General features: G+C 44.5%; 1 protein-coding gene across 2 annotated transcripts in view; it reads right to left on the bottom strand.

Moving 5' to 3' along the window:
• Positions 1–22,318, bottom strand: part of map2k5 (mitogen-activated protein kinase kinase 5) — an 80,992-nt gene extending 58,674 nt beyond the window's left edge. The window contains exons 1-8 of one of the 2 annotated variants that reach the window (XM_069190575.1): positions 21,856–22,318; positions 19,957–20,005; positions 18,992–19,059; positions 11,234–11,303; positions 9,357–9,397; positions 7,820–7,887; positions 5,391–5,439; positions 2,202–2,266 (exon numbers count right to left, since the gene is read on the bottom strand). In XM_069190575.1, coding sequence (XP_069046676.1) covers positions 2,202–2,266; positions 5,391–5,439; positions 7,820–7,887; positions 9,357–9,397; positions 11,234–11,303; positions 18,992–19,059; positions 19,957–20,005; positions 21,856–21,990 — 545 coding nt within the window. In that variant the 5' untranslated portion in view covers positions 21,991–22,318. Of the gene's footprint in view, positions 1–2,201; positions 2,267–5,390; positions 5,440–7,819; positions 7,888–9,356; positions 9,398–11,233; positions 11,304–12,997; positions 14,373–18,991; positions 19,060–19,956; positions 20,006–21,855 lie in introns of those variants that run through there. The other variant, XM_069190576.1, reaches the window with a different exon arrangement.
• Positions 22,319–26,484: the final 4,166 nt, after the last annotated feature.

Genomic DNA, 26,484 nt, shown 5'->3' with positions numbered 1-26,484 from the left:
GTGAGTTTTGCGATCTTGAGAAAGATATACTGTATGCAAATACTGGGATCCTACAGGAAACACGTTAATAGATAAAATGCGCTTGTTTTCATATCATACACAAGAAGACGCCTTTTTTATTTCATTTAAACGCAACAAAAATGTTTTATCGGACTTGAACGACAATTTGCTGCTGGGATTTGGTTATTCTCTTTCGGAAAACAACCCTACCTAACGCCAGGGACAACTGACCATGTAGGAGAGGAAAAACTATCGAGGCAAAGCATAGTGGTGTTTGAAAAGATCAGCACGAGTTCCTTGAGCAACGCGATCTAAAAAAAGGTTACTCTTAAACGTTTAAATATTGCTAAACCAGCTATTTTCGAGAGAAAAAAACCATTATTAAATATTTTATATATATACAAAAATCAAAATGTGATCGGCTATTAAAACATCATTTGACATCTCATCTCAGAGGTGAGGCGCGGCCAGCCTCCCGCAGCCCTGCCGGCCGGGCTAATGAAAAGCAGTTTATTAAAGTAAACAGTTCCCCACCATTCCCACCGGACACAGCCTGGAGCCGGGCCATTTAAAAACAGGTTAACTAAACTCAGAGCCGGAGCACTGGGATCTACACACCAGCAGGCGCGCACAATTACACACACACACACACACGCCCAACACAACACACCCGCACCGGCAACACAGGAAATAAAAAAAAAAATCAAGAAAATAATAATAATAAAACGACAAGTTTTAAATTCAGCAGGTTTTTACTCACTACCATAAAAGAATATATAGCGGGAGCATATTGATTTTTTTTTTTACTGGGCTCAATTGACTGAAAAGTTGTTTGTGTAGCAATATTGGCTTTCCCAGTATAGTGGAACAATTTCCCTGCCTGAAGACTGGTCAGGTGCTTTTCCTGAAGTATAATTATTTTGTCACAAAAGAGAAAGGCCATTAATGAAACCGGGTCCCTGCAGTAAAGCAGGGAGGAAGTGGCAAGAGGCAGTAAAACCCCCCCCCCAGAAAATAAATAGGATTCATTTTTTAATGAAATTTAGTGTCGCCCAAAGACGACAAGCCTTCTGTTAAGCCAAGGTTAGACTGAGAAGTGATCAATACTTCAATCTCAATAAACTATTTCAATAATAGTGGATTCAGGTGGAAACGGGGTTTGAGAATTTCAGCTCAGCGACCTGTGACACGCTGTCATGTTTGCTGAACAGTGATAATACATCATTCCTGTAACAGAAATGAGTAGGTGCGCACTCACACACAGCCACGCGCAGGGAATCACTCCCATTCTTCAACTTCAGAATCAATAGCATGCAGGCTGCCAGGCCTTCAGATCATAAAAATAAAAAAAGTAACACACACAAGACACACACTAACCTGCCTGATGGATGTCAAAGGGACATTACAGATTTACGGGGCCTCTTTGTCCCGTTGAGTGTTAAATTAGCAGGCAGAAATGTTACACTCGTTCTCTCGTAGGCAGTAACCGGCAACGTCTGCATCTGGTGCGATCAGAACAACAGCTCGCCGCAGATTTCTAAAGCGGATCAAATCTTCCTTTCTGCATCCGACGTTATTCACTTCTCTGCAGCCCAGTGCACGCTATATAGGGTGTAGAGTTCACCATTTCTCCTTCACTTTTGAAATTCACATTTTGGCTGAGCAACGTGGCCTTTAAACTGCTCCGCTTTCTTTGAGGCGCAGGGAGAAAGCTCTATGCCACAGTGAAAATCGGACTTTCTGGCAATGCGATCCTCATGTTTTGAGGCTGTGGAGCCTGGGAAACCCTTCTGTATTCGGATCCCGTTTTGTTCTCAGTTCTGATTTTCTCCTTATGCTTAACCTACTAAGGTTAGTAGGTTAAGCCAATGTTAACCTACTAAGGTTAAGCCAATGTTAACCTTGACCCTAACCCTGTTCAGCCAGGTTATATAAAACAGAGTACATAGACTGACTTTAAGAATAACACTCTCCTTTTTTTAAAAAATGTAATATGTAATATGATAAATATCACTTTTCTTTAGGCCTGTGTTTTCTGCCAGGGCCAATCTAAGATGTCCTATACCAGAACAGGGCTCTGCGGGAAGGTGTGAGTTAGGAGAACAAGGAACCTGCCCCCTGTTTGCAGGGCTTCCTCTCCAAGGGGTACGTGCACGCACCCCAAGACCCAACGAGCTGCCGCGGAGCAGCCCCTGACTTACTTGTACACGGTGCCTCCGTTCCCATGGCCAAGCATGTCCCGGTATCGTATGTCTTGTTCATTCATCTGACGGAATAAAAGGAATAAAAAAAAAGAGAGAGAGAGAGATGCCATGAGGAAGATAGAAATGTCAAGGAAAAGCGACTCAAGGCCATAAACAACAAGCAGGCCAGGTCATCTCAAGTTCAGCAGCAAGAAAAGAGAGATCAATACAACATTTGCTGTCCAATTTATAAAAGACAATACCAGGGGACAAAGTGATGGAAAGTTTAATGACAATTTGTTTGCCTGGGTCGTTTCATTAAAGTTTGATAAAAGGTGTCAAAATGGAATGATATAATGTGGCCCGGCTGCTGTGAGGCTGGGGAAACTTTTAAAAGGCGAGCTGACCCTATTCCCCGATGCCTGCACAGCTAGCTCCCCGGTGCTGCGTCTCACTGCTCAGCCCTGCCAGTGAAATTAACACAGCGCGGGCTGCAGCTACCTGCTAGCGAGAATGTCCCATGCAATGAATTTTATTTGTGTGTGTGTGGGGGGGGTCACACAAAGTAAAAGAATGCAGTTTTTTGCCTTTCCTTCTTAAATAAAAGTTTGCCTTTTTCAACCTCAATTACCTCTAAGATGGACATGAAATAGACAAAAAGTCTAATATTTTTTGATACCCCCTTTCTCAGTCTGTTCTTGGTATAGATTCCCGACAAACTACCTAACTCTGTGCACGGAAGCTTGTTCAGGGAGATCTTTAAAAAAAAATCACCCAGTGATTTTCGTGGCTCAGTAAGTAACTGGATAACCAAAAATCAACTGATTCCACTTTATAAGACCCAATGAGTGGATCAACTGCTCCAATTTGTAAGACTGTGGGCTTTTCAGATTGCAGTTTGCTTCATTCATATGGGAATGAGCTCATTCAACTTAGCAGAGCAAACACACAGCTGTGTGACAGGAGTCTCAGACCACAGGTTATCACTGTCAGGACTGGAGAGGAGGGCTGAATGTTTTTATTAAGGAAGGCTTAATTAAACCAGGTACTTAACATGAAACTGTTTATAAAGGCATGCAACTGATGTTTTTATGCTTAACCTATTTATATCAAAGTTAACCTTGACCCTAAGCTTGTTAAGTCAGGTTGTATAAAACAGGGTACACAGATTGTCTTACAGAATGATAGCCTCCTTTAAAAATAGTTTAATAAATATAACTTTTCTTAGGATGTATTCTTTCTGCCAGGGCCAGTCTAACAACATACCCTACACCAGAACAATTACTGGAATACAGGACTCAAAAGAAATGCTAAGCACCTTTGATAAGATAATCAGACTCCTTTGCACTATCAACAACACACAGATTTAATTTAGTATGAGCGAGCAAAATAAAAGGAAGAAAAAAAGGGAACAGAAATTAAAAAAAAAACTCTCCTGCAGCAGGCAGTCACACTTCACAGGGAGATTTAACAAATTCCACTCTACAGAGCCGAGACTAATCTAGAAACACAGCCTGGTTGCATGTTCCCTGCGAGCAGCTGACACTTTATCAATTCCCAACCAAACAGGGTGGCATTTAAGCTGAGTGACAGATATTAGATAAATATTTATATCACATAACCTATATCAATAGGGCTCGAGCAGAGAAAGCTATTCCAGAGCTGTCGATATCTGATTTTACTGAAGGATCATCATTTTTCTTTACTTTTCTCATGGAGGCTAATATGAAGTCGATACGTTACTGTCAGGGCTAATTTTGAGAGAGAGCAGAGTCTCGTTGTTAACGTGCAGCTGTAGCATGCCCCTGCAATTCAGGACAATTGATTCAGTTACAAAGCGACAGTGAAGGAGTGAGAGAGAGAGAGAGGGAGGAGGGGAGAGGAGAACAGAGGAGAACGAGGGAGAGCTGCTGTCAGCTGTCAGGGGGATGCAGCTCCATTAGTCCAGAGTGTTACAGGTGACACCAGGGGACCGGCGCAAAGAGCCGCTTCTTAATTGTCTCGCTGACACACTCTGCTTCAGCCACTTGATACATGGAGGCTGAATGGAGCTCGAAGAGGTCGCGACAAAAGGGACAATGAATATACATCGCGGATGATAAAGATTTCAACCCTCAGAAGCGTGAAAGGGGAAGTGAGCAGCAGTTAAGAAAATCAATAAGGATCTTTCATTCGAGAGGACACACATGTCTCAGTCAATAGGAGCTAATAGGCCAGCCTGATCGCTGAAGACAGGAGCTGCCAGCCGCAGCACACTCCTACACACTAACGCACAATCCCATGCACTAACAAACATCGAAGTGCTTTCAAAAGCAACACCTAGAGGGCTGAGACTAAGGAGCTGCTTCTTCTAAACCACCTCTAAGATACAATAAGGACATTTCATTACATAATTCAATTAAAAAAGCGAGATCACAATAATGGGGGACTCCTATGTCCCTTACACAGGTTGGGAAAGCCCTACCCGGGAGCAAGGAAGCCGAAACGGAAATGGAAGAAATGGTTAATGACCTTATTGAGTTCTAACCCCACCCATTGAGGCACAAAAAAAAGAACAGGTACTCCTACTGAACTCAGCTATATTCATCTTGCTCTGTCCTGTTTCATCAAAGAGAACCATCAAAGGTTTCAGAACCAAGCGTCGTGTCTTCTGAGGCATGCTTTAAACTCCTCCTAACAAAACCGAATCCAAAGGACTCAGGAAGACAGACCAGGACAGAATGTGTCAGAGTTTATGGGGAGCTGACGTGTAATGGGTGGCTATATATTACTAAAAAAAAACAGTATTATTGATTACATACTCAAGAAAACACTGGAAAACTGAGGTTTAGTAAAATAATGGAAAAAGGAAAGTATAAGGAAGCCACAAAAGATATGAGAAAGTTTTGTTCAGTTTTTCTATTTTTTACAATTTGTCCGAAGTAAAAAAATATTAATTTTGTCCATTCTGCATAGCTAAACGGTGTCTTTAAATTTTAAGAAGTACTCGGGGGGAAAAAACCAAAACAAATCAGGAACACTTTTTGCTCCAAGGAGCAGAGGAAAATGCTTAGTAAAAATCTCCCCCTGAACTGCATGACATTCTCAGCATAATATTCTTACATTTATGAAGTCCAGATAGAGGACTGGCAAGATTTAAAGCCACAGAATCGAGTACAATCTTGTGAACTAGTGATCGAGTCCCTGCAATGTGACAAGAGACCTTACCTGCCCATTCGCCAGGATCTTCTTCAGCTCAGCAGAGGATTTCTTTAAGCTGTTGGGCAAAAAAAAACATTTATCGGCGTGACTTTAAAAGCATATTTGTCTAAGGTAGATTTTCCTCCCCATCCCCCTGATTCTATTTTATTCAGCTAATGTAAATCTTACCCTCTGCTGGCTCTTGTGAGATCGGCATGTACTGTAAAAAGACTAACGACTGCTTTCCAAAAGTATGTGAAGGGAAGAACACTAATATTTTCAGAAGCTCTTGAGGTTGGGGGTTGCAAAGAGCACTTTCTCAATAAACAGAAAACAGCTGCTCGATCATGCATTAAAAAAGCATTTGGATTTGAATGAAAACAAAATCGGACCCCACGCATAAACGCAATTATTCATCAGCTGAGGTCAGTTTCCAGGTCCTTACTGACACACGCCAACGTATTAACTAACTAATGCTCTGTTAAGATTCCAGAAGCTGTAATGAATTTATAAATTTATAAATGGAACTGCAACCCCTGATCTAAGTGGTTATGCTCTACGTGCTCTAGGGAGAAAAAAAAAGTTGGGAAAATCCTGGCGCCTGCTCCCGCAGGGACCCGAGGAGCTGAGCAGCAGCAGAAGCTGCTGGACACAAGGGGGCTGTCCGTGTCCAGCTGGACTGCTGCTGATCTGCACCGCCAGGGTGTTGGTCTGTGCTCTGGGGGCGTGACCTGCGTTTCCGCCCCTGTGGCGCCCCACACTGCTCCCCGTGGGCGGCGCCCCGGGACTTCGCGAGCCAGCGCGAGTTTGCCGTGCCTTGAGCTGGCATACAGATCTGACAGCAGACATTATAAACCCCCACGGAACAAAGGGAGGAGAGCGACAGAGAGAAGGGGGGGGGGGGAAGAAATGTAAGAAAGAACCATTCAACTGCACTGTCATTACACTAATTAATTGTACAATTAATTCGGCTATTCCAAAAACGGCCTTCTAACTGTTCTTTGTAATTAACGTACAATTTGCTGAGAATGAGCACAAATTTCTTCAGCTGTATCTTCCAATACTCCAAGCTGTGCTTTTCAGGGGACGCTAATTAATTACAAATAACAAATGACTCTCCAGTGGCTTTCCTCACTACAAATATGAACCTTTTCAATATTTTAAACTTTTTGTTTCTTTCTGTAGGGCTTTATTTTTGTCCACTGTATGTAGCCGTCTTGCGACACGGTGGTGATCTCTGAGCAGGCATGGACTCCCTTCCCTGCTCCCGAGAATGAGTCAACCAATCAATCATCAATCACCCAATCAATACTTATCACTGAGTACACTTGTGAAGCTTCAGTGCCAAGTCCAGTCCACAGAGTGCTCATTCATCAATACTTCCCAATAATAATTATAGTAACACTAGTCATTTGTATTACTATTTTAATATTAAGCATTATTATTACAGTGATTTGATTATATTATGGTCTCTTTCACAGAGAACTATTGCTCATCATGGTTTAATAAGTGGCCACTCTTATACTTTTTCAGAACCTACCATGCCAAATGAATGTGTGTCGGCACTGCACTATAACAATAACCATACCCATACCCTAAGGTGAAGGGGAAGGTGAGGCGCTTCTTATCGAATTGAGTTTCTTTTAAAATCTTTCCTACCTGCCCTGCACAAATCTCCACAAGCAGATGACCCTGCACAACATATTATTCTCAAAGCAAACCTGTTTGTCTTCCATATTATTCCGCAGGACTTTTTAATAATTTTGGAGCTCAATGCACGCAGCAAAGGGATTGCTCGGAATATCCAGAAAGGAAAGCTTCAGCAGAGGGAGAAGTGGCAAAAAGCGTCTCCGGAGTTAAGGACCTCCACGATCAATCAAGATCAGCTCAAATAAGAAAAGAGGAAGGGTTTTTAGTGGACGTCCTACCATACTGCATCACTGCAGAGGTTGTGTATCAGTGCTGGCTGCACACAAAGTGCCAGTGGCTCTATCAAAGTCCTGCCCATCTCAGCAATGTCCAGAATGTGGGAGCTCATGGCCACATGACCAGCACTGCCGCTGCCGCTAAGAGAACTGGCAAAGCACATGCAGTGTTCCTACCAACTCTTCTGCTGTGACAAACTAGACACTTTCGCGGGAAGCAAAGCAGAGCACAAAAGACTAATGCCAGGCAATCAAAAGATATCCAAAAATGATCTATGCCAACTCTTCAGCTGGCACCCTGAAAGCTGTATGCGCTTTCAAATTCCTCACGTTTTGCTCATCCTTCCAGCAACGGTATTTGTTTTGCGGTGGTTCTGCGATGCACTGACGGCCCAGGCCTAAACCTCTGCGGTGAGAGCTTGCTAAAATTATCGCCGGGCCTGCAAAGTCGCCCGTCATTATTCGGCGTGTGCTGGAGAGAGTCGGGGTGGGGGTGGGGTCCCCCGACAAACCCCGCCTCCTGGGCCTCACCTCTCGTTGGGCAGTGTCTCGGAGGCGACGTGTGCGCAGTGATTGGAGGAGCCGGCGCGCGTGTTCACCTGCGGGCACAGAGACAGTCTCGATCAGCCGACTGCGATCCGAGGCCTAATTAACCTGTGATTTGCCATGAATCTCCTCAGTTCATCGGCAAGGTTAATTGGCTTTTGTGTGCTAGAAAGAAAGGGGGAGAGGGGAGAAGGGAAGGGACCTGTGGGGGTGTCTGCTTTACGGCAGCAATGGCAAGAAGCAGACAGAAAACAGAGCACCCACAAAAGAAATATGTGCAGGCATGCTCGCCCCAATGGGGAAGGGCCTCCTTGTTCCAGAGAGGGCTTGGACATTACACAGCAATGCTGCTGTTGTTCTCTCCCTCATATGTAACCTAAATTAAAAACACAGGGAATCTGCCTAAAAATAACTTGTGTAATTGAGGTCCGGAGGTCATATTCTCCAGCCCGGCTAAAGCAGGGATTCTCTCATTAATTAGTGCCGATAAAGACCTAATTTAAATGTATATATATTTTTTTTGTTTCCAAGCCAATTAATTTTAAATTAAGAAAAAAGCGAATGCCGGGGGTTTCACACAAGCTACAAAAACAAAAGTGAGAAAGAAAAAAAAATCACAGAGGTATATTAATCACCTATAGGATGCTGAAATTAATATCCGCGTTAATCTTTCTCTAAAAGGATTAACAGCAATTAAAATGTCAAAGAACAATGTGCAAGCTTTACTATCATTTTCTCACTAAAATTTCAATTCAAAATGCTCTTTTATGGCCCAATTTCACTCATACACATTTCATACTTCAATGAAACAATGGAGCTCATCTTCCAGCTTTTGGAAAAATAAGATAAAGCATTTCCTTCTGGTAAATGCGTGAGAAAATACAACATATCACTGGCCATATTAAAAAAGAGCATCCCTAAAAAACAGCTGAAGATACACATATTCTAGGGCACCTGAAATAAATATCCATGAGTGTGCATCAGGCTCTTGTTTAAAACAATGCCAAGTTACCCAGACACAGCTTTGATTTAAATCTGCTTCATTGTGGGCTAGATGCTTTTCTACAGACATGATGGTTCCTTGTCAGGCCCATTCATTTTAATATGCCAGGACCTTCAAAAAAATCATGGAAGACTGGGGCAGAGTTTCAGGGGCTAAAACCCAGTGCTACACCAGGGATCAGCCCAACCTCACAACCTCTCTATGGGCTTCTGTAATCCTCTGTATGGGAAGGAATACTCTGGGAGAACCCCAGTCTCTTGGAGATATTGCCCCAGTCAGGCATCTGTACCCAACAGCTCCCCCCCGAAATCCATTCAGTGTGCAGCCTGACACCCCACTTCAGAGGAGCAGACATCCCACTGAGCGTACCTCCTAACCCAACACAGGAATGGAGAGCGAGGGACGAGCAAAAAACGAGACTGAAAGGGAGCCCTGGTTTCACTTGACATTTCAATAAGTGGAACACAGCCTTACCAAATCCATTCCCAACTTTCCTGAAACAATTATTGAAATGGGTACCTTCAGGCCATGTATGTTCCGTTTCCCAGGAGGCTTGCAGGCTGAAACAGTAATTGACTAAATTGTAGAACACATCAGGGCCATTTACAAATTTGCTCAAAATGAATCGTTTAAAAAGAAATGAGGGTGACACTGAAATTAGCAGAGAAAATGATTGAGATGTGGCTCTGGAGACCTGGGCTGGGAATTAGGAAACGAGATTTTTAAACTTGCAGAAGTGAGCGTTTCTAAATGGGCTGCTGCCTTACCCACTGCACGAGCCTGACTTGTATTTATATACTATATTAAACGCTGCACACACACACACAGCGCTGTATATGGAAGACCTGAGCACCAGGCTACGTATTAAGTAATTGGCAGATACCTTTTCAAATCTAAGAGCTAACAATGTTTGCAGTCTCTGTGTGCTGCAATAAAATCTTAAGCATTTCATTAGTGCCGAGCATGCTTTCCTAAGTATGCTTCGTGAAAATTCCCCTGCTCTGCTTTGGTTTTCCAGATTCCACGACTCGCATCTCAATCCATCTGTGCTGAATTGTGAGGCCACGGTTTATAAAAAAAAAATGCACTTGATATTTTCTGCTGCAAAAAAAAAAAACAAGGTATAGGCCCAAGATCTTTAAACGCGGAACATATTAAAGTCAGAAGCAAGGAGTAAAAATTCTTCAGGAGGGAGTGATTTGCTTCAGGTAATTTGTTTCACGCCGAGAAATTCGTCTTTGGGTCTAAAAAAAACAACAAAAACAGAAACAGCAGCAACGACAAGACGAGAAAAATGTCACAGTTCTAGAGACACGGTCCTCAACTGGCTTTTAACGGTGAGGAAAACTGGCTGCAAGGTGTTTTAAGAAATAAAGAAGGGATCTTAGCTACATGTTACAGATTGTACTCATTTCCTAAGTACAATTCTCAACAAATTCTATGTTAAAGGGCCTGTCAATTTTGATTGATTGTCCTGCAGAGTCGGCAGTGCTTCCTCTCTCCCAGATGCGCATGTACTTTACCCCCCATCAGGCCGTCACTCCCACCCAACACTCCCCACCAATGAGCTGTAATTATTAAATACATCAACTGTGCTAAATTCCGGTGGTTTGCAAATTTACATTTAATGAACGGTTTAATGATTTATTCCTACCGCTGCGACTCGAGAAGCGTCGCGCGGCGGCCGGGTCTTTAGGCGCGGGGCAAAACCCAGGACGTTTCAGTTCTCCGGCCAGAACCGGGTCAGCGCGGCCACAGGTTCGCTGGACCTGCAGCAGCGCATGGGGAAGAGCTGGGTGGGGGGGTGGTGTTGGGCGCGCCGTCGTGACGGGCACAGCGTGGCACAATCCCGCCGCGCTCTGTTTGTTTAGGGAGACGGTCTGATCGGGCATCCATGCAAGAGGAAGCACTGACACCGTCCCTCTCCCCCCCCCCCCAGAAAGGAGTTGCCTTCTGAATTGCGGCATGGCAGGGGGCAAAAATGAATCCCAGTGAAACACGTCCAGGAACCCAACTCCCAACACATTCTCTTCGGGGTTCATTGTCTCAAGCTCGCTGGAGCCTCAAGGATGAGGTCAGACTCCAGCTCAGACCCAATTCCGGCTCTTTGCTAATCCCTTCCCATCCGCGGGAATGCTCACGGATGCCGCGTGGGCTGGGACTCGTCCCCGTGCTCGCGCGCGGAGGGATTTTTTTTTGCTTCTGTTTGAACAAAAAGATCACGGAGGTGCCAGCGGAGCTCGGGGCAGCGCTGAGCCAACGAGCCAGTGGACGTCTTGCTGAGACGTTTGCCTACTCTGAGTGGAAAGCAAATCCCGTCTTTTCCAGGAGGCGGCGGCTGGAAGGTGTGTGGCGTGCAGTGCAGGGGTGAGAAGGACAGCGCCGGAGACACGCACCTCGTGGGAAGATCTGCAGGGGCTCGATCATCTGTCCGTTGACCTGTTGCTCCATCACAGTGTTGTAATACTGGGAAAAGAGCAAAAGAAATAAAAACAGTGAACTCGCTCACTCCTTTACTTAAGAACCGCTAAGGAGACTTGTAAGCTCACTCTTCACTCCTCCCAGCCAGCAGCTTTATCACCCTGCAACTCACAACTGGCAGCCCACTGAAACTCAGTAGGTCAGTTAGGTTGCTGCTGGAAGAGGTGCTATTGGGGCCAGTAGGGGGCGCTCACCCTGCAGCCTGTGTGGGTCCTAATGCCCCAGTATAGTGATGGGGACACTATACTGTAAGCAGGCTCCATCCTTCGGATGAGATGTAAAACTGAGCTCCTGACTCCCTGTGGTCATAAAAAATCCCAGGGTGTTTCTTGAAAAGAGTAGGGGTGCTACCCGGTGTCCTGGCCAAATTTCCCACTGGCCCCCACCAATCATGGCCTCCTAATAATCGCCATCTATGAACTGGCTTCATCACTCTGTTCTCCTCTCCACCGAGAGCTGGTGTGCAGTGAACGTTCTGGCGCACTATGGTTGCTGTCGCATCATCCAGACGGGGCTGCACATGGTAGCCCCCATTACTTGTAAAGCCCTTTGAGTGGAGTATCCAGAAAAGGGCTATAGAAGTGCAAAGGTATTATTATTAAGACCAATTTAGCCGATTACACAGATCTTAAAATGACAACTAAAGAGGCTGCGTGTAGGATCTCATCTTAACCCATCTGAAGTCTGAATTGTGGGCACACAATTTATAATAGTCCAGAAATCGTCAGCACTTGGTCTGTTTTGTTTATAAAGTGATCTGAAGAGAGGCTATATTAGGCAATTCCTTTCACAATCTGCATGGTTACAAATAAGCATTGATCAACAAGGGCCTCTCCAGAGAACCTCTGGCACACAATGGGCATAAAACACAACTCTGTCTTTGGATACAATACTGTAAACAAAGGAACACCACAGTGTATGCAGGCACACCTATAGACCCTTAGCAAACCTGGCCACTGTAAGCGTGCATGGCATTTTCACAGTGCATACCACACTTTTACCTTGCTTCACCACATTTTCTCAAAGCCTGCAATGTACATTCTTATCATACACTGTTACCCTTTTGCATGATGTTCTGTGCTATACAACACTCTGCTTGCACCATGACAAAGCTTTTAGAAGGTTGTTCACTAAGTTACTGCATAAAAGGCAATGGTTTTCTGTAAGGAGGAAAGTGAGATAAACACCCCACCAGGACTGCAAACTGAAAAATCCCAGAAAACCCATTTGCAAAGTCAAACTACTCCATGTTTACAGGCTCCCTAAGAAATACGATCATGCACCATGCTTTATGACAGTGTAACTTCCCAGGCCACTTCAGCACAAACACAAAAAAATCAGTAAGAAGTAAAAGGTTCTAATTTTAATTATTGAAAAACAGAGTGCCTCCGATTCAATTTCTATTATTAAAACAATTGCATGAGACATATATATTTATTAAAAAACACTTTCCTTCTGACTTGTCCACAATGTTTCAGAACAGTACAGAAAATTAAGGTGCCACTGGCTATTTGGAGCATTGTCCAGGTAATCTTTCTTTAATGGAAAATTTGCCAGTTATTGATCCACATCTTGTAATGCCTGCCAGCTACACTCCAATCACTGGCTGTCAAAAACATTAAAAGCCTTTCTGTCCCAGGCGCGGTGCAATGCAATATCACCCTGCTGCCGTTAATTACCTTCCACATTACACCAGTGCACACGGCTTGCCGGGGCAGGGAGAGGGACTTGTCCGAACTGCGCTGGTGCACTTCGTAAGAGTCTCCGAAAGCAGCTGAGTTCTACTGCTGCAAGCACCAGCACCGGCACCGGCTCCGGACAGCGAACCCAGATACAGTACTAGGGGAAACCATGTTCAGGCAAAGTAGATACTTAAGCTTAGTACAGCAAAACAGTCAGTTTCCCTTCGGTAAAAATGTATACGTGTGGGATACCCTTTGTTAACATTCATAGCTGTGCCCAGCTGTCAATCCCTAGCCCAGTTCTCTCACTGTGTCCTAGAGCTGTCTCACTGGGCTGCAGGATACAGGCCCTCACTCCACCCTGCCCGTGTAGGGATTAGAGCTGCCAGTCTGCTGGGCACCCATGTTAGAATCAGCCTAGCTGTTCTGTGATCGGAGTGTGGCCTACTTCAATTTCTTCTAGCTTCTTTCTTTTTTTTTCTAACCACTGAGGAACAAGTCTTGGGTGCTCAGAGACTGACCCAGACAAACAGCATCTCCTGTGAGGGTCTGCTCTACAGTCACTCCACAGCCTGCACTGCACGTGGGCAGAAGGTAGACTGGTTCTGCTGTGTGTTCAGGCACAGAATGAGCCTTAAAAAGGGTCCGACATGGATAAAATAGCACAGGAACGGAAAGTGTTTCCACACTGGTCCAACCGGAGAACACCCTATTATTGAAACGTACCATCTATAATACCCTCCATTGAAAACAACAGGAAGGAGCAGCCTCACATATACATGTGCAATCACACCACACTGTGATCAAGCATGAGAGTTACTTTAAAACAACAGGGCTCTCCATAAGAGAGGTTAGTGTCAGAGCTGGGGATTGATGGTCATGTTGAAGGAGGCTGGATAATGGAACTTAATTGCCTTGGAAGCCTAGCGATGCATGGCATAGGCCGACCTGTGAAAGAGCAAGGGGGCTGGAGGTCATGCGGGGGTGAGGCTAGGATCAGGGTGCTCAGGGAAGAGGAGCGATGGGACGTTCAGTTTCAGTCAGCACAGCAACGGGCTGAGAAGAGGGCAGCTGCTCCTGCTGCTCCTGAAACTCACTCTCTTTCTCTGCAGCCTCTGGAATTATGCTGGGCCACTTAGGGCACCAGGAATAACATGGGAGACAGGATTACTTGTCATTAAACAATGCAGCCAAATCACTTCCAATTGTCTACAAGCGCACAGGGCCAGTGCAATCACAGCTTACAAGACTGCAAGGACTGAGCTCACACATTAATAACAAGGTCAACTTAATAGGTTATTTAAAAAGGAACCCTGTTGCAACTGTTCAACAAAAAGATGGAGATGTAATTTTTCTGAATGTCTGGAAAGAATCAGCACTACCGGAGTGAACGTCACTCTTCACAGCTCTCTCCCCACCTTCCATCCACCAAGAGCAGCAACAGCAGCACCTGCCTACCCACAGGGACAACACGTAGCCCTTTTCTGCCTGGACTGGAAGCAAAACCACAGTCAGGTGGTTGTAAAGCAAATTGACTACAGCACTACCACACAACATGCCGTGTAGCAGAGAAGGATGCTATTTCAACTAGAGAGGGCTGAATTTACCAGCTGGAGGAAGAGTTTCTAATGATCAGGTTGTGTGCATAGGTTGCATTAACTTTATACGTTACATGCCCTGATAGATCAACCCAAATACTCCTAAAACTAGTGGAAATTACCCCTTTTTAAGGAGAACGGTATAAAGATACGTTCTGTATCATGGCATGCTCCATATTCAAAGCCAAGCAACCAGATGTGCATGTGCTTGTGTCGGCTCCATTTTGTGCATGGTGCTTTACCAGACTTGGCAAGGTGGCTTGTTTCAAATGACAGGGAGTTGCACGTTGGCAACGCAGGGCCCAGCTCGAAGATGGGCCTTTGTGGGAGGCATGGGGCATGAAGCCGACCTACAAACACATTGCCATCCATATGGTGGCGATAGCCTGTCCTGCACGAGCCCATAAATATATAAATAAATAGATGAGTACAGGAAGGTGGCTGGCTCTGTCTGTCTGCCCAAGCGGGGACAGCTGTTATTAAAAGGGCTATTTATCACTGTCACTGCCTGTCAGGTTTATCCGTGTGGCCCCGAGGGCTCGGCACCAGGCCGTGCGGGAACAATGAGGCTCCTCGCGGACCACCTCCGGGCATCCCCCCCACCCCAACACACAAAGCCCTTCATTTTACACTCTGCTACTTTATTGATTACCACTGCAATTACAGTCTAATCTGCGATAGTGTATTAAAAGGATTCCCCCTTTGTTGGACAATAACTAAACTAAAGGCCACATCAGGAACACAATCTCTCAGCCTGGGGGGACAGTGAGAGTGCGACTCCCCGAGTGCTATCATCATCATTAGCAGGCCAGAGAGGAGCGCTCTTTAATTAGTCGGCTGTGAGGAGATTGGAGGGGTGGAGACCACGCGACCACAGCTGACTCACTTCAGTCTCTTCACTTCGGACTACGGGCGCAGGAAGTGCGGACCCTGTGTTTACGGACCCTGCAGACGGAGCTGTCAATGGGAAGCCTGATGCCGGCGCCCCCGGACTGCAGGTCCCCCGGCACAGTGTAAGGATGGCACAGTAAGACTCCTGCAATCAGGGAGTCGATCAGTAGCACTGAAAGGCTGTCCCGGCACTCTGTGTAACACATTGACACTTTATTAACGTATTATTTCAAACAGTCATCTTCTACTGAACACCACTGAACGCTAACACATTCTTGCCGGACAATGGAGTCAAGCAAACATGACTACTGCTAATAACAACACGAAGTACATTACTGCTTCCCTTTTGTTTTGTAGATGAGAGAGTCTTCAACTGCAGCCCTGCTGAAGCCAATACTACCTCACAGCATTCAGTGTTCTGAAAGCGAACCTTAAGGACCGCGTCACACACACTGCACCGTACAGGAGGATTAAAGCTATTGAAACGTTCTAAAGTGCCCACAGCACAAAGATGGGAAAGCAAGGAGGAATCAGAAATTCACAAGCCTAATTCAGGCGGAGGGGGGTCGTGTACACTGTCAGAAGTGCCGGTGTCAGGGTCTGAAGTGCCCCCTGCCACCCCCTTACACAGGCTGCCTGTAAACTGCGTTTCCAAGGACAGGCTCAGATCGCCAGACAAATGAATTGCTTGCTTAACTTTTCCACATCACCCCTTTTAATTCCTATTAATTTAACATAATAGGTATCCACTCAGCCGGAATTAACGACACCGCAGCATAATCGTGGGTCTCGATGGAGTGTAAATAGCCAACACGAGCGAAATCCATATGCTTTGAATATGAATATAATAATTGCTAAATGCATAACCCTTGCATAAGACCCCATCACGTCTGCTTTTACACCTGTATTACATTTTTCCCTTCAATCAGCAGGTTTTGCAGACACAGCTATCCCGCAAGGAGCAAAAAACTATTAAAAGAGAATTGCAACTCATTTGCCAAAAGACTGGAGATTATGGTATCCGAAAATGTGGACGTAGCAAGAGCAATGCGAGGGACAATTTTTTTTTTTTAAAGATTATTACCAGTTTATATTCAGCGCTTCCCCTAACAGAGCGGACTGATTATTTTACCTTTTTTTAAAAGCAAAGCTCTATAGACGGTATCATGCGCGCATGCCACCAGCCATTCAGCACATTTCCACCAGTCACACACTGCAACCCCCTAAAATGACAAAAAAACAAACAAATCCAGGTTTCGTTCTTGTCCTCAAGAAGGTAGGGACCTCTGTGCCCCGACATCTGACAGCTGTCCCAAAGGACAATCCAACTTAGGAGATCTCAGCCTGGGTTCAGTGGATGAAGACAAGGTGAGGTGGGGGGTGTCACTCTGGCCCCAGGTGACCCTCCACCCCATGAGAGGCCTCAATCAAGTTGACCTACACCGAGACACCCAGTGAAAATGATCGAACCAGGAGCCCAGCCATATCAAGTTCCCCTGCTACAACAATGCGCATCATCCCGGTACAAGCTTGCCCTGACAGTCCCAAGATAAGCTGGTGACCTGGGCTACATGGCTATTCCCATCTCCTGTTCAGAATTATAGGAGTCTTAAACCACTACACATGCCGATTTCTATAACGCTCCCAGTAAAACAGTACATTCTGTTCCAGCACAGAGATAAATCCTCAATTTGCTCTTGAGCTCCAGCCCTGATTTTCACTGTGCGCGAACAGCCCCGCCCTATCAGGGTAATGCCATACAGTTCTACCCTGGCCCACTGAGGCCAGCACTTAATGGGCAATGCAAGATTTTTTGGGGAAAAAAAATCAGAAAAGCATCAGGAAAATAAGTATGTGAGAGCAGCTTTTGCATGTGTAAATCAAATGAAATTGAGCCCATGGCTACAACATCATTGCAGGCTGATGGGGGGTAAAAGACATCACCAGATGAAAGTAGATTTTGAAAAATTTTCCAGCCCAGGGGTCCATTTTTAATGAGCCGAAACTTTAAGTACTGCGTAATAAATAATAAAAATTGATAGTTCATTTAGCTTTCACTGTACCTAATGGAAAAACCATTAAAATCTATTCTTCTTAATGTCCATGATATGAGCAGTAAGTATGAAGGAAAGTACACCCATAGCACTGACTTAAAAAAAAAAAACAATAAACTACATCTATATATGCATAAAGAGACATTCAGCTAATAAACATGCTACAAAAACAGTTTAAAATATATGCAGTAGGTGATCTCTAAATTACAAAAATAAGCTACACCCACAAATAAAAAATGAATAGTGTTCACACAAACCATAGCTGTTCGGGCACATTAATTTAGTGCTTGTTATCCATTATCTAAAAGACATGTTTTGCTATATAAACAGACACTGATATGCATGTGTTCCTAACGATAATATAATTTGGAATTATTCTAAATTATCCTGGCCTTAATTATTGTTGACTCGCTTGTTCTTCCTATCTTGTGATCTGCGGCAGTAACATTACATGCAGGAAACACCGTCTGCAGAAAGCTGAGGTTCCCCCTTCTCCAGCTGCCCAAATGCTACACCTTCTATTAAAAAAAAAACCCAATGGAACAATGAACAGATAAAACCAGCGTGAAAACAGACTGATGCGACATCAGATAACAGGAGAAATTCACACACGGAGTGACAGTTTTGGCTGCCTGCAGAGGTCTGAAGTCCTGTGCACTTAGAGCCCCGTGCCATTATGGGCGTCAATCTAGAAGCGTAGCAGAGCCAGGGCTCTCATTATAAATGGAGCTCCGCACACAAGCCAGCCTGGTTCACAAGGGGGAGGAGACAGCGCCTGCCAGTGGGCGGGGCCAAGCAGGCCGACCCGTCCTTCACAAAGCCACCCGCTGCCCGTCTCCGTGGCAACGCTGATTGGCACAGCAGGCCGGCAGACGGTGGTCTTTTGCTGTTCAGCCCCTCGAAAAAAAAAAAAAGGGGACGGGGAAAAAAAAAAAAAGCAAAGAAAAATGTTGCCACTTGTCATCCCCACCAATCTGCTTAGTAATGAGAACATTTTCCCCCTGGGTGAAAAGATCTGGTATAATAGATTTTTAATAGCTTTTTTCCCAACAAAAAAAACACTTCCAGCACTCAATAGCTGCATGAAAAAAGGCTTGTAATTCCAGCTTCAATGGTATGGGGTCAGCAATTATAATTCATTGAAATCACAGGGAAAAAAAAAACTTCAAGCCTTTTACCATTAAAGTAAATCTATCTTCCAATGCGGGTTTTTTTTCCCAGCGATTTCACAAAACATCACTAACACAAAGACAGAAGCCTCAATTAAAAGCTGCTGTCGTTTCAGTTATTGCAGACACTTTCCCCCAGCCCTCGGGCTGCACTGTGGATCTGGACCCTCAGCTGCAGAAGCAGGAGGATTCGACACACGGGCAGCAGGTCACTGGGCAGCACCCATCGCTCCCCCGTGACACCACACAAGCACCCTCCGCACCTCCCACTTCACTTACATACGACAGCATGGCTTTCATTTCTTCATCGCTCCGCACAGTGATCCTGTCCCCGTCCTCATCCTCATCTGTAAGAGACGGCACAGCCCGCGCTCCTCAGACACTGACACTCTTCAATGGCGAAAGGCTCTGAGACAACGGTGGCTTAATCCCCCCCCGATTAGCAGGATCTGTGACGGACCCTCGCCAATTTTTACCATTCTGAGTCTGAAAATCTGACAAGTCTCATTTTCATCCCAAACTTCTCCCACACATTTGCCATTGCTGTCAGCATTACCTGCTTTAAAGTAGAATACCACTGATATTTCCTGGGTAAGCCTTATGGTATGCGGCTATAATGCTGGGCACTTAAGGGAAATAATGGTATGCATTCCCCATGACAGCATCATGATTTTCAATGGCAATGTCGCAGGCATCTGGCTCTGCGACATGCATACTGAGCCCAGAATATCACTGTAGATGTAGTTAGAAATGTCATGGCATGTGCATCTCAGTGATGGATAGAAAGACAATGCATTGCTCTCAGCATGTGAAACTAGCACTGAATACTACTAGCGAGTAAAATACCATGCCATACAGAGGTGAAAATAAACCTCTGGATACCCATGCCCTGGATAAAGGCATCTGCTAAGCAAAATAAAAACTGACACCTGTTAAAAAAAGCATACTGATCAGTGTAAACAGAAACTCAACCCTCACCATGATCTCCAAACGTTTTCAGTAAAATAACATTGAAAAACTTTTCCCAGCCTGGCAGTGTAAAAATTGTTCCACATTTTAATTACTGTTCATAGAGATTAAAGACATACTGTACTCAGGTATCTAATGTACTGGCATATAAACACAGACACAGTTATACATACTTGACCCAAGCAATACAATACTGAAGTATGTGTGCATTTGAGCTAGTGGACTCTAGATCCAGTGTGCAAGGCATGTCAAAGAGGTGGGCTGTACCAACTCACATTCAAAGGCTGTAGTAGTGGCATCTGGCAAGACTTGACTGATTACATCCTGGAAAAAAAGAACACAGGCATTAACAAGGCAATGCATTACATTATATCTAAGGTTCCAAGGTGGTTTTACACTTGTCAGTTACTGATAATAAATACCTAGTTAGTGTAATGGGGTGAATATGACTGCTTACAACAATACAAAATAAGCCCAGGGCAGATGTGGCCATTCTGGGTTCTGGAGAGTCACAATTCAGCAGCCCAATTTCAGGGCAACTTGAAAGTTTCAATTTGTGAAGACCAAATTGTGAGCTTGTAAATAACCACTTAACACCAGAGATTGTTTGAAATGAAACTATTAACTCCTCTTAGTAGCTCTGAAGGAGGCCATTTGGGCATTCCTGACTTACCTGAACCAATTAGCTTACTAAAACCAACATGCTCCAAGTCTTTACAAACTAATGATTTAAGCGTGACCTGTACGTCCTGCTGGCCATCCATGCTCTAGGACTGAAAGACTGAAAGGTTAACAAACTGAGAGTGGGCTTACAGACAAGGATTAGGAAGACATGTTAAAATAACAGTTTAATAAATGTGCAAATATGAACAACACACATATGTGTGTAGCTACAATCATTGTATGAAAGTGGTTGATCATCAAGTTACAGTGGTAGTGTTGGCCTAATTTCTCCTTTCCTACCATCTTTAACATCAGATCCTGCCAAGGTCGGAAAGACCCATTTATGGTTGACACCTGAAGGTAATCAGTGGTCAGGTTTTTCCAGTGCTACAGAAAAACGTATTTCACACAATGTTCAGGTCTCTAAATTCCCAGTTTAACCACATACAACAAATTACAAAAGTGGAACAGATATTACTTTTATAACATTTTTAACGGGTCTCGAGATAGAGAGGCAGCCCATAACAGGAAGGTGGAGCAGTCAGAGGGTTAAATGGGACGACGTGATACAAATGAATGATTTGTGTGAGTAACAGGAGAGAACTGCAAGAAGCCAGACAGCAGAACAAGTGTTCATGGGTATAAAAACATTAGTCAGGTAACCAAGGTCAGAGAATCTGGGAAATGACTGAATATGTGCCTCATCTCTCTCCACTTGAAACCTGCAGGGTGAGGCCAGATGAGCAGTAATACTGAATCATACAGAAATACCTTATCTGTAGTGAGGAAACCTGGATCTGTTCAGAGTTTTTATTGTTCGGAGAGTAATCCTTTCACCCCTCCAGGTTATTAGCTTGTGTCCTACAAGGGGTTTTGGTCTTTCAAAGGTAGGGCCTAATTTGTATAATTTAATTCTGAAGCCTTTGTGTGGTGTCATTAAATCAGACAATAAAGGAAGGAGACAGTCACAAAGCTGTGGACAGAAAGTCAGTTTAATTATAAGCACAACTAAGCAACTTTACAGTGTTATTTGTTGTACAAACAAAGGAACAATCACTGAAGATGTGGTAAAAATCTTATTTTGTATGAATTCTACAGAAGATCTGGCAGTCAGTACAGAAGCTTTCATAAGACTACTAATAGATCCTCAGCATCTCTCACACCTGATACAGACCTCAGGGATAAACTCCCCTCACAAACACACAAGACACTGCACTTCACATTCACTAGCCAGTTTAAATGTTTGGCCTTGTTTCATACCAGACCTCCATCTTAAACACACACAAGACAGTGGAGGAGCTGAGAGTTAGCTCTGGTGATGGCAATTACTCATGTATAACAGGCAAATCACAAGAGTGCGAAAACGTGAGTGATCCCACTACTTAATGATAGGAAGTTGCCGAATGTCCTATTGTCTTGAAGAAAGACACGTCGATTTCATTACGAGTAGCACTAGCATTGCAGATGCGTGTTGACAGTTTATTTAACCCAATAAGATCCTGGCTGCTTACCAGTACGTCTCTGAAGATGAGCTGGGAAACGCTGGGTACTGTCCAGTCCACATCTCCCCCATCCGGTATCTTTATTCGAATTACTAGTGTCTGGTTTTCCATGTCGCTGAAGTTATTTAGAATAAGTAAGAGCATAACAAAAGAATATAACCATAGTTAATTTCCACTCCGACAGGGGCTCAACATCACATCCTCTAATCACTCCCAGTCTTGAACAGAAATCCGGGGGCAAATCGGAATACATCAACATCAGACACAAAGGCCGCCCGCTCGCCGACGCCTCACGCCTTGAAGGACTCAAACTCGAATCATACGTTTGCCTCTAAATACTTAGATTTGCTCTCACTACAGCCGTGAAGTAACAGTCTCAAACCCCAACCTGTCCAAGATACAGGAAGTACACCGGAAGTTTTTCGTGCCTTGACCCCGGCATCAAATGCTTAAAGCGTTACGTCAAAGAATGATGACGAGCAAAACATCGGAAGCCATTTTTGTCAGGGGCGCACAAGAGCTTCGTATTACTGTAGTTGTTATAATAACGAGCTAGCAGAAGAGATGAATCGACAGAGCGTTCTGCCTCACTCTGATACTGTGGTAACAGGTGGTAAATTGTAAAGATATCAAATAACAACAACAGCAACAATAATAATATCGTCATCATTATCTTCAAGACGCCTAACACATGAACTATAAATTCAGTCCTTACTTTGAAGTTCATCATATGACACGTTAGTTACCGCAATTAAAATGAAAATTAAATATATACCTTTTCAAAATGTAATTTTAAAGGGAAAAAAATCCACGTTTTATGTAGCTTGTATCCAAAGTTATGTGTGCTTAAACTTTGTGCTGTGTCACACGAGCTCAGATAGATATTGAACAAATACCGGACCAATGCGGTAAAAATCACTGGGACCTAGTTTCTCCGTCGGCATTCTCTATAGCGGATGATGAATCCTCCGCCATGCCTGTGACACCTGCAGCCAGTTTGAGATGCCGGAGAAATCCTGGAGCTTTTCGAGGGTTCCAGGTGATCGGTGCTTGTACAAACTCAGACGGTAACCTCTGCAGAACAGCCGCAGGGGCTATATACATACAGTAATTGTTTCTGCCAAGACATACATATCTCAGGCACGGACAAATTAATGTGATTTTTTTCCTACTAAATAATAGATAATCAGAAAGCATGGCAGAAGCAGGGATCATGAATCACCGCATTTTAAGTGGAGGCTTATGTAGTTCGCACCCTTACTGTGAGAATGTGACAATAATAAGAGCGTTCATTTTCACCCATGCCACAAAAGTGCAAGTAGGAGACTCCCGCTAAGGTGGAATAATAGCACAAGGTCACAGACCACTCTGACCACAAACACAAGGGTCAGGGCGGTATCGAACTGCTTACACTCAACAGTCACTCAACAGTACAGAGCCTGTCATGTTAAAGGTTTGTATTGACAACGGGGTACGGGTGCAGACACAATACCAATGCACAACACAGAGCAGGCAGACCAAAAATAGCAAGAGTCCCATCTGGTGCAGGCTCGAATACTGGGAAACTTCAGTCGCTCTGTATAAGCCACAGTGCGCTCGGTCCAACCGCCTGTGTCTGTGCAAAGACGTTTAACCTTCTCTTAGTTTTTGGTAAACTTGGCCTCCCCTCATCCCTGTTCTGTCCTTGTCCGAGAATGGGGCGAACTCGTGAAGAATATTGATTCAGTTCATAAGAAAATAATAATGTAATAAAACAATTAAGGAATTAATTTAATTGTTTTATCCTGCTTCTACAGCGTAAAATGTAGTACAACTCAGTGTCAAAACAGTTCTTTTATTTCCAGGATTTTAAGGTGGAAATAACATTCTTGCCCTGCAATGAAGCGGCATGAGACACCGTCAGGAAGCAGGAGCAGACGACTGCAGAATCTCCCTTTTTCTAGGAGTTGCAAGCTGTTGTTTAAAAACTGAAGTTTTGCAAAATGAAAACAACTAATTAAAAGAGCCCATAATAAAAGGGGCCAGAAAGTCATTAGGAATCCATACAGACCACTAATGTAAAAACTGGAGTAAATCCCAACTTAGTCTGATCATTCATCAAAATGGGGAATTAGAAAAATAAATCAATAGCAAGAGGCAACAAGTTAATTATAATATTCATTGTTTTAAAGCAACTGAAGTCTCTTGTGAAATTCATCAGTGGTATAAAAGAAAAATATAGTGATTAACGTCTGGGTTCAATCAATGTACAGCTGAAGTCATTTTTCATTACTTACATAAGATTTAAACAGTTTTAGTATTTAAAGATTTCAACTTGGCACAAGTCATTAGCATGTAATTGAACTTGCAGGAGAGAGCACTTAAACCTATGTTGATTACCACCTTATCTTTGAGAGGCAATTAAGAGGCTCAATCACAGCGACAAGGTTTGATTGCACAGGCCTTATAGGACATTGATCTTTCAGCAAAGCGCAGTTACATTTTCCGTTAACTTACAGTAACACGTTTTCAGCTCCGATACCCTAGACTGTTGACCCAGGTTATGTGTAATGTTAAGCAGCTGTTTAGGCTAAAGCAGCTCAAGCAGTCCAAGAGGCCAGAGCACCGTGTGCTGAAAAACAGGCGCAATCTGATCAGCATGATCTGGGCTTGGGTTTCATGGGTTCGCATCAGACTTTAATAGCTGTGAAACAAAGCTGCGTCCCAGAGCCACGCAGACCTATTATCTGCCCTGCACTGCGCTGTCAATGAACGACAGTACTCAAAAGGTCAGCAGATAATTAAGTAATGACAACCTGAGCATCTATGCTCCCTTAATGCACCAAAGATAAAAGCTTAAATATGAAAAGCAGAGTTAATACTCAATGCAAAAGAACACCCGTTATCAATAGGCAGGCTCTGTCAGGGTGGATCAGATTTCCCTGCTCCCATGGGTGCATGTACATCTCGTTAGGAGCTGTCAGTGCTGTGGAATGACAGGGCAGCTTCTCTGACCCCTGGCCCACAGGGGTGTGTGTCCTGCACTCTGGCGGCGACGGGAGGCCACTCAAATATGCTGTTCTCAGCTGGGCCAGAGGGACACTGGAGGGCAGCCTGTCTGTAACAGTCGCGCAACGTAGGCATCTTCCTCGGGGCCTGTGCCTCTGCACTCACACACGGAAAAACGTCACAGCATCTCAACATTTCTGTGAATGCTTCCATCAAGCAATGGACAGATTCCACCAATGTGCCCAGACCCCAGATTATAAAGTACTTGATATTTATTCTATCATCACTGAAGTGCTATGGGTTCATGATTGTAATATGAAAGGCTCTGAACACTGAACCGCTTTATACCATACGGTGTCGCGGGAAGCCGGAGCCTACCTGGCAAGCAATGAGCGCAAGGCAGAGTACACCCTGGACAGGCGCCAGCCCATCGTAGGGCAAGTGCAAGCCAATCAGACAAGGGGACAATTTGGAGGCCACGGTAAAGGGCGGTAGGGTGGGGAATTTGGCCTGGACACCGGGATAACTCCCTACTCTTATCGAGAAAAGATCCCGGGGATCTTTAATGACCATTGAGAGTCAGGACCTCGGTTTATAGTCTCATCCGAAAGACGGTCTGAACAAAGTATTATTGATAAGTGGGTGATTGAATTGCAAGAAGCAGTTATAAAATGGATTGAAGGGAGCTTTCTTGGCTTACTTGCTGACTGAATTTACTCCTTCCCTCAGTTTTCTCCTTTGCTGCTTCCTACTGAAACCCAGACATCCATTAGGAGGATCCTTCACAATGGACTGTCAAACCAGACCCCTGCTTAACCTGAAGAAAACCTGTTGATGTACACAAGCCCCTATACTGTAAATATCAGTAGAGTGTCTGCCTTCAGGGAAGAAGATACTGCCTTAAGTATTGGTGCCCTGGTGCAATGGGGTCAGCTGATTCCACTCAATCTGTGAAGCTCCTCAAAATCTGCTACTGATCTCAATGGAGTGGTTATCAAATTCAGATTGGTGACGCAGTCCTGTCATCACTGCAAGTCAAGGAAAAATGCATGGACTCATTCATTTTTTTTCTGTGATGCCTATTGGCCTGATGCACGTTCAAGGAAAAACATGAGTAGAGTTTCAAGGGACCTACAATTTCAGAGAGCTTGCAAAGCAGAATACCAAGCCAGCCCCCTTCAGCAACACCCTCCTCAAAGCTCACACTTACTGAACCACTTCACCTGCAACCAACACATCTCATCTCCCTGTACTGGGCCCAGGAACAGGGCCTCCATGCCTCACCTCTGACCTGTCCCACTCCCGGCTCATCCTCCAGGACAATCAATGTTGGGGGATCACGAGGTCCATTGATTTCCATGTAACACAAGAAATTATTACTTTTTCCTAATTGTTGCAGAGGGGGAGAAAGAGAGCTAGGCAAGGAAATCAAGAGCCAGGATTAATGCTTCCAGCAGCACAGCACTAAAGGGAAGGAGGGTGGCGATCAATAGAGCAGTTTGTCAAAAGCCATCTCTGTGGGCCCCGTGGTCAGAGGCTGGCGAGCCTGTCTGGACTGAGTAACAGGTATGCCAAGTCAGCAAGGCGCATTATCAGAAATCAAAGCCACTGGGCCAGGCTGCGGGCGGAGGTGCAGGGGGGTTCTGAAGG

Source organism: Lepisosteus oculatus, chromosome 5 (assembly GCF_040954835.1).
Source record: "Lepisosteus oculatus isolate fLepOcu1 chromosome 5, fLepOcu1.hap2, whole genome shotgun sequence".
NCBI classification, from domain to species: domain Eukaryota; kingdom Metazoa; phylum Chordata; class Actinopteri; order Semionotiformes; family Lepisosteidae; genus Lepisosteus; species Lepisosteus oculatus.
This window is presented reverse-complemented; position numbering and strand designations above follow the sequence as displayed.